General features: G+C 37.8%; 1 protein-coding gene across 4 annotated transcripts in view; it reads right to left on the bottom strand.

Moving 5' to 3' along the window:
* Positions 1-1,625: 1,625 nt before the first annotated feature.
* Positions 1,626-9,215, bottom strand: part of SLC9B2 (solute carrier family 9 member B2) — a 50,276-nt gene continuing 42,686 nt past the window's right edge. For 3 of the 4 annotated variants that reach the window (XM_036025832.1, XM_028506882.2, XM_028506881.2), the window contains 2 exons: positions 6,559-6,695; positions 1,626-3,541 (listed from right to left, as the gene is read on the bottom strand). In XM_036025832.1, coding sequence (XP_035881725.1) covers positions 3,320-3,541; positions 6,559-6,695 — 359 coding nt within the window. In that variant the 3' untranslated portion in view covers positions 1,626-3,319. Of the gene's footprint in view, positions 3,542-5,283; positions 5,617-6,558; positions 6,696-9,215 lie in introns of those variants that run through there. The other variant, XM_036025844.1, reaches the window with a different exon arrangement.

Genomic DNA, 9,215 nt, shown 5'->3' with positions numbered 1-9,215 from the left:
CAATGGCTCCACCCCAAAACTACGCAATTCAGTCACTGACACCCCCTGGATCTGCCAGGACTCCAACATGCACACCCTGGCCTAGGCAGCTAATTCTTCAGCAGGGTGGAAGCTCCATAGGGCTGGGCAACAGGGAGTCCAGAGGGTGGGGCTGATGCCATAGAGAGGGGAGGGGAGTGCTCCACCCAAGAAAGATGGCACCTGCAATGTGGGTGGGTGACTCAGCATAGGGGTCCTGGCTGCTATCCTCCTAACTCTTTCCCCAGAGCCACAAACCCCAGTTTCTCCTAGCATGATTCTGGTCTGTTCTGCCCTCTCTCCTTCAGAGACTAGGGTGAGGAACTGCAAATAATATTTTGTGTGTTAGCCCTTAAAAAAGCACCAGTGTCTCTAGCAGACTCTCATCTCTCCCTGGTGGATAGCCTCTGCTGATTTTCTCAGCCATATGTTATGTGGGCACCTCTTCCTGGCCCGGTGCTCTGAGCTGTGGTGCTCAGCTTGGGGTGCTCACTCACCTCCACAGCTTAGACCTCCCTCTGGAACCTTAGCTTAATCCACTGAGCTCCTGCCTATGGGAGCAGGTACAGGGTTTTTTGAGTCTCTCCCTTCCTACTAGTCTTGATGTGGCTTCTTCTCTAGATCCTTGGTTTTAAGACTTCTCTTCAGCTTGCCTTCAGATGGTTATTATGGGTGATTGCTCTATATTTTGGTTATAATTCCAGTTTTGTCCTGGGAGGAGGTGAGTGTAACATCCACCTGCTCTACCACCATATTGGACCCTGGAGAACACTTCTGAATCATTAATTTGGATCGCAAATATTTGTACATATCTTTTTTTTCTTGTAAGATTTTAAAGGCAAGTATCCTGTCTTATTCACATTTATATTCTGCAGTGTCAACCATCCACTAGAACTCAAGTAGCATTAAAAATAGAGCCCTTGAATATCTTGTTCATCACTGTATTCCCCAGTATCTAGCATAAGGCCTGGAACATAGCAGACATGCTGTAAGTGTACTCGAATGAGTGAATGAATGGATTCTAAAACATAAGCTTCAGCCCTGGCTGGTGTAGCTCAGTGGATTGAGCATGGGCTGCGAACCAAAGTGTTGCAGGTTCGATTCCCAGTCAGGCCACATTACCTGGGTTGCAGGCCATGACCCCCAGCAACTGCACACTGATGTTTCTCTCTCTCTCTCTTTCTCCCTCCCTTCCCTCTCTAAAAATAAATAAATAAAATCTTTAAAAAAAAAACATAAGCTTCATTATGGCAGGAATTTTTGTTTTATTCATTGTAAAATGAATATTTGAACATTACCACGTGAATAAATAATTTCGGGAAGGTTTAACATTGATTATATAAAACAAAAATGCTTGAATCTATATATCTTCACAGAATTCAAATGTATTTATATTAACTTTCACCCAACTAATTCAGTAGAGGATATATCTTTCTGAAAATAAGATATCCCTCAGAAATGCAAGAGTAAAATTTAAAAGAATCATAATAAAATGGGTGTTTACATTAAGAGTAGTTTCAGTTTTCTTCCTTGTATTTTTCTGTATTCTAAATTTTCTGTAATTAAAATATATTTTACAGTCAGAAAAAATAATCAATACTGTCTTGAAAGACTGTAATGGATGAGACTGTTTGCAAATACAAGTGATTGGCTCAGGAAATTTTGAGGGCACCCAAGTCCAGTCAAGGTTATTTGGCATTAATACCAAAGAGAAAAATGCTGAAATGTGAAAATCACTTAGAGATCTGAAACCTAATCAGCCTATCTAAGGGAAAGAAAAAAAAAAACTTCTCACAGAGAATATGAATGGCACTGGTCGTAGGAATTAAAAGGGCACTGAAGAACAAGAACTTTCAGTGTTTGTTTAGTACCATACTTAGAAATATGACATCCTGCTTTGGACTGAACTGTGTCCTCCTCTTTTCCCCACCCCCTTGCTAATTCAATATTTTGAAGCTCTAACCTCCAGTGTGATAGTATTTGGAGTTGGGGCCTTTGGGAGATAATTAGGTTTAGATGAGGTCAGAAGGGCAGGGCCCTGATGATGGGATGAGGACTCTAATAAGAAGAGAAACAAGAGAACTTGCATACTCTCCTCCATCCCCATCTCTTGCCTCACCCTGTGAGAACACAGTGAAGAGGAGGCAATGGGCAAGTCAGGAGGACCTCTGTCATCAGCAACCTCATGTTAGTCTCTCAGCCTCTGAAACTGTGAGAAAATACTCATCTGTTGTTCAAGCTACTCAGTCTATGGTATTTTGTTAGACAGCCTGAGGTGAATAAGTCAGACTAAGCAGACTAAGGTCTGAACTGTTATGTGCCAGGTAGTTTTCTACAGTGGAAGAAGATCCCCTCACTGATTAGGTCAATAAATGTTTATTAAATGCCTACTATCTTCCATGCCCTATGCAAAATGCTGAAGACTCACAGATGACCAAGACAGTGCTCCCACCCATATCTGGCTGATTTAATAGGAGACAAACACATAAAAACAAATAACAGAAAGGGATTATGAGTGCTCTGACACAAGTATGTGTAGGGTACATATACTCTTCTTTCAGGGACCTGAATGTAAGAATAATTATTTCCATCTGTGGTCGGGGTTGAGTAAATTTGGTTGGCCTGACCAATGCTCTGAATGAGGTTAACATCTAGATTCTAGATAGTTGCAAGGGGAAGAACCAAGGAAGATATTTTGTGCACTTTAACATTTTGGTAGGACCAATCAGACATAGTAAGAGGAGTAGACATGGAGGTGAGGCATATTAGCAGTGAAAGTGAGGGTAGAAACTGATGAGGCACTGGATTATGGTATTTAAAAACAAACAAACAAACAAAAACAGAGGAGCCAAAAAAAGAGGAGCCAACTCAACACATGAGAGGCTAGGTGACCATGCATCATGAAGCTGTGAGAGTGACAGTTAAATCAGAGAAAGCTGTTGGCTAGCAGAACAGGATTCCGAACCTAGTCTTTCCCATGTGCTTTTTAAATTGTGGTAGTACATTAAAGTGTGTGTGTGTTCCTATGTAAATCAAGATGTATGATGAAGGGGTGTTTGAAAAAAAAGAGAAGGTAGAGGGGTTAGACTGAAGATGCAGAACATCACCTCCCACTTATAAAGGATAATGGCTAAAAATGCTGTTTAAAGAAATAGCCACACTTTTGGTTTTATTACATTTTAAGACTAGACATTACATATTTCACTATCCATTTTGATAAAAGTAGTCTCTGCTAGTTGCCAAAAGTAGCCTCTGTTAGCAGCTTTGTAATCATTATATTCAGCATTCTTTCTTTTCACCTCTAAAGTCGTACAGAAATCTCCCCTTGAACTTCTTCATCTTTATGGTGATGTTCAGCTTTCTGGAGAAGTCTGGAGCCAAGTAAACCAATCAAGACACTTCCAATTGGGGCCGTGATGAGGATGGCCAAAAATGCCACTGTCAATACATCCATTCCATATTCTTCTAACTGTTTGTCTCCATGTGATCTTGCTGTGTCCAAAGCAACAGATCCTATTGCAGCCTATAAGAGTTTAAAGGTAAATTTGGAAACACACTACAATAAGCACATAGCCATAAGGTGAATTATTTTTAAACAAATTGCTTATTCTTTTCTCAACTAATAAAGTTCTATCAGTCTTCATTCAAAGTATACTGAAGTTGGTTCTGATTGTTTGGAAACTGTCCCTGCCTTTGCATATGGAAAAATGATGATTCATGTGTACCTATTTGCATAAGATAAGGTTACAAAAATATCAGGCAAATATATTTCAAAACACAGATTCATGATATTAATTAACTACAACATGATTCCATATACTAAATTTCTCCTAAATGAAGATGAAAGTTACTGGTCATCTCATTCTTTCATGTTTAGGAATTTGGACTTAAGAAAGAGCAAGATGAGCCCTGGCCAGTGTGGCTCAGGTGGTTGGAGCATCACCCTGTGCACCAAAGGTTCACTGCTTTGATTTCTGGTCAGTGCACATGCCTCACTTGCGGGTTTAGTTCTTGGTCAGGAGCATCTGAAAAGCAACCAATCACTGTTTCTCTCTCTCATATTAATGCTTCTCTTCCTTTCTTTCTTCCTCCCTCCCTCTCTCTCTAAAAATAAATAAACAAAATCTTAAAAAGAGAGAAAAAACAAGATGAGAAATGCAGTGATACTTACTGGCAGAGGGTACACTTTTAAATGAAAAAAAAAAGAATATGTATTGCTTTAGAGTCAAAACCAACTTTTAAACATCATGAAACTTGAAAGTGGTGAGAACCTTCAAAACCTGAAGTCAATTTCACTAAGTATTTGGTTTACTCTGTGCCTCAGGAGTTGGTGAAATGTTTCATTTAAAGGTTACCTACTGGGAAATCTTATGAAAATTCTCATTTTCTTTTAGAGGCAAAATACAATATTAGCGCACATGGGAAGATAACATATTAGTCACTTTGGTTATTCTCTTATTCCACAGAACACATTAGCCTCTGAGACAGTGAAACAGAGGAGCAGACATCAGTATGCACATGCTGAGCACAGTGGCCACCCCGCCAGCTCTGCAATGCCCCTGGCGGACTGCTGGTGAGAAAGGCGAAGGCTGTCTAATTTAGTCCCTGCACTTAGGCTTCTTCATTATTGTAGATTACCTGGTACCATTAACTAACGGAACATTTCACAAATTCTTGGCAGGAATTGTACATATTATGATATATATTTGACCCTTAAACAACATGGGTTTGAACCATGAAGGTCTACTTATATATGATTTTTTTTCCAATAAATATACAGTGGACTCTCCCTGTCTCTAGGTTTTGCAGCCATGGATTCAACCAACAGTAGAGTGAAAACAGCATTTTCCATCTGTGACTGGGAATCTGTGCGTGCAGAGGGCTGAATGTATGCATTGTTCAACACCACTTTATAGAAGGGCCTTGAGCACCCTCAGATTTGGGTATCCACAGGTGGGTCCTGGAACCAATCCCCCACTGATACAGAGGGATGCCTGAGTTTGGGGGCAGTCTAAAGTTGTACACAGATTTTCAACTGTGTGGAGCTCAGCATCCCTAACTCCTGCATTGTTCATGGGTCAGGCATACATTTCTCTTTTAGTTCTTTGTTGTGTGTGTGTATATATATATTTGGGGGTTTGTATGTATGCTGAGTTCTGATTTTAAAAGTATTTTTGTAGTATCATAGAAACAAAGCTGTTTGAAAACAACTAATATAGAAAAATATATAAGAAGTCTTGTTTCTTATACTGTGACAAAAGGAGGAAAAAGAAAATTATATGTAATACTTGTTTCACAGAACATACATTCTTCAACACATCCTCAATAATTTGTCTTTATTTTAAAATTTGCTTTGCAGCAGGAAGGTGCCATCTTTCAAATTTTAATGTTTAGAAATAAATCTTTCATATAAAAGCTATTAGACTGATGCTTTTAATATTCAAAGTTACTAGAGTGATTCTTTTAATATTCACCTACTAAAGTTACCAGACGTAGTATGGAAGCCGAAGACACTGTGAGGGAGAAACTCTTCCACCTGTTGTAATATATTAACCTCACAGTATTCTTAGTCATTATGTCTCAGGCATCTTTGAAAGTCTAATGGGAAAAAAAAACCTTCTCTGGAATAATGTTCAAGCTCACAGCCACACAAAATCTGGCATATAATTACAGAGCATATACATCCTCCAAAGCTTCCTAAATTAAGAATATTTGATTTTCATTTCATGAAATTTGCACACTTAAATGATTGCAATACAATCAGGGATGGAAGAGTTAAATCTCATTTGCTATAATTACTTTAGAAAATATGCAATACAATCAGGAATATACTACATTGGCAACAAATCATACTCTAAACAGTGCTAATTTAATGAGGAATTACAGGCATTCTACCAAATTTATGGTCAGTGATTTCAAGCACCTATCAGTCAGTGCCTTGTTCATTAGAGTGCACAAATGTTGGGTTACGTGGTAAGAACTGTGAATGACAGTTCAGCTAGTCTGAAAAATTTAATATCAACTAATAATCTAGGAAATCAGTAAAGCATTTTCTGAATGTCAATAAATGTTTCTACTTTTTAATATAAAGACCGTGATCAAGCATAACCAACCAGGAATCATGTTGGCACTGAAGCATTTCTAAATACTAAGATGAGCCATGCCTTTTGTTTCTCTCTCTTCTTGGAAGAGAATGAGATGAAAAGAATTAACAACTATCTCTCTGGGGGATTTAGAGAGCTCTGACTGATAAAAATTCAAACTCTTTCCTCTTCCTCCTACCGCTTCCCAGTAGTGTAGAGACTTATTGGAATTTTTGATGTACCTTGTTGATCTAAATACATTTAAATGAGCTGTCATATTTAAGAAATCAATATACCAAAAACTAAACTTTTAAGAGTAGATTAGTACAATCTCTTTTCATAGATCAAACTTCAATTACTTATTTTCACCAAATTTGAATAAGCCCTCTTATTTAAAATTTCCAGGTATCAAACAGAAATAGGAGTTAAAAGGCTGAGCCATCCTGGCCATCATTACCTGGACTGTAGCCTTCGGAAGCCATGCAAAAGAGATGAAGATCTTTTCCTTTATGTTAAAACCAGCAAAACACACCATCAGAAATGTAGTCAAAATTCGTATCAAAACTGCAGTTCCCAGGGTGGCAACACAAAGGCCTGTTAAGAAATACTCATTTTTTAGACATAATGGAATACTGGGGGAGAAATTGAATCTCATAGTTATTGATTCAAAATACTATGAAAAATACTATCAACAGCAATAATCTAAATCTGTTAAAAATTAAAAAGCTAAAAGTCGGTAGGCATAATTTGTCAAAACATCAATACAGCAACTGGCAAAAGTAGGTTTACAGTTGTGTGTGAAACACAGTTTATTGTTTTATTACTATTAATTATTGGTGTTTTAGGGGGAGGAGCATATACACTTTACTCTTGTACATAGCACTTAGAGCAGATGACTAATGAATGTGATGGTTGGTAAGTGTGCTGGTATATCTCTTAACAACACAGCTCACAAACGCTTCTTACAATGTCATTAAACATTTCTCCTCTACACATCATTGGACTTTAGGTCACTTTGCGTTGCAGCGTGGGACTCTGTTACATAAAGCAGGAGATCATTTACTATGTCTTTTTTAAACTGAACTAATTGGGGTGACATTGGTTAACAAAATTATATAGGTTTCAGGTGTACAATTCATTAATAGTTATCAATTACTGTATTATTTATTTGTATTACATCAGTAAACCTATTTTGTCCACCCCTGTATTAGGATCAATCAGATTATTTATTTAAAGGAAAGTATCTTCCTTGAAATAAAATGAAAAATTAAATGTTTGAATTTCTACAAAGGAGATTTAAATGTTATTTCTCCTATGCTTTAAAGTGAAAAGCATATTTTTTCCCATGTGTTTATTCAACAAGAATTTATTAAGTGCTAACAATGCCTAAGAGTATTTGGACTAGGTACTGGGTGTGCAAAATACATGCACACTTTGCTTCTATAAACTTCAAAGTCAGAGGAAGACAGAAATATAAACAAGTAATTAATAGACTGTAAGGTAAGTGAAGTATAAACATATTGGTAAGAGAGCAAGAAGAGGGAAAAGTCAGTATTTTCATCAAAATCGGTGAGAAATCTTATAGAGCCTAAGACCACAGGTGATAGACAAAATATTTACCCGCCAGTGTGGAGACAAGCAGCCAATCAGAACAGAGCTGGCTGGGCACTGGCCAATCAAAATAGACACTGTTCGTGAACCGCTGTTTTACCACACTGGCGTTACACGGACTGGGACTGCCCGTTAGCCCTGGTCCACATTCACAGTACTTCACTCAGTCCTTTAGAATCCTTTGCTGATAAAGTTCACCCTGATTTGCAAAATAAGGAATTGTGACAAGGGGTGCTGCAGGCTGCCGGACCTGAAAAGCGCACAGCTAAGGTGACTGGTAAATAATAGGGTGATTTTTTAAAAAAGTAACATTCGTTAGGTGTTTACTCCGTGCTACAGTCTGTATTGAGCCTTAAGTGAACTGCTTTGCTTAATCTTGACAACCTGTGGGGTAACTGTTCTCATTTTACAGTTGAAAAAGCTAAAATTCAGAAAGGATAAATAACTTGCCCACGCTCAAAGGCTGTAAAACCCCGACAGACGTTGCCGGGGGATCTATCGTGAACCTGCAATATGTTTTCTTTATAGAAAAGCTATGTGGCTCTTTGTTGAAGGGCATTCCTCCCTGGTTGGTAAATTTTCAGAAGTATTCATTGCCTAAAATACATAATACAAAAAATGATCTCATTCCCAGGAGGGAACATTAAAAGTTATAGGAGAGGATGATGAGAAAGTTTCACACACACTGAGTCTGAAATTCTGTAGGACTTACACAAGTGGTGATATCCAATTAGCAGTGGTGTGCAGGGTGGAGCAAAGGCAGGTTTACAGTTGTGAGTATGTACAACACAGAGTTTATTCTTGTATTATTTATTAATTGTTGTATTATTTTCCACATAAACAACTGTAGACCTGCTTTTGTCCCACCCTGTATATTGATTGAGAGAGAAAAATTTCGGAAGCATACAGTAGTTCACAATCAAAGGCACTGAGTGTAGATGAGCTCAGAGATATTATGCAAACAAGTAAGTAGCATACGAGCTTTAGAAAAAACTTAGATGAAGGTCAGCATTTAAGCCAGTATGTGTGAGTGTAAAGAAGGACTCAGTAAGCTCTGGAAAAGAGAAAGATTCAGAATTCAATGTAGAGAGTGTTTTAAAGGTCTTCCAAATGCTGTTGAGGGCTCACATGAAATAAAGACCGATAGGTATTCAGAGAACTCAGCAATATAACCTTCATCAGAGCAGTACTGGGGGTGTCATAGGGCAGGAACTGGGCTGAAATGTATTGGATAAAAGAATAAGAATAAGTTAAAATGGAAAAAGGGCATATGGTTGCTTACTTTTTTGGAAAAGTTTGGAAAGAGGAGAGAGTTAGATTAGCAGGTGAGGAAAGAAGTGAAATGGAGAAAGAATTTTTAATTGTGTTAAAATACACATAAAATTTACCATCTTAACACATTTTTAAGTATAGAGCTAAGTAGTATTAAGGTAAACATTCACATTTTTGTGCAATTAATCACTAGAATCTTTTCATTTTGCAAAACAAACTCTGTACCCATTA

This window comes from Phyllostomus discolor, chromosome 1 (genome assembly GCF_004126475.2).
Source record: "Phyllostomus discolor isolate MPI-MPIP mPhyDis1 chromosome 1, mPhyDis1.pri.v3, whole genome shotgun sequence".
Lineage (NCBI taxonomy): Eukaryota > Metazoa > Chordata > Mammalia > Chiroptera > Phyllostomidae > Phyllostomus > Phyllostomus discolor.
Note: the sequence above shows the minus strand (reverse complement) of the source record. Positions and strands in the feature narration are given on the sequence as shown.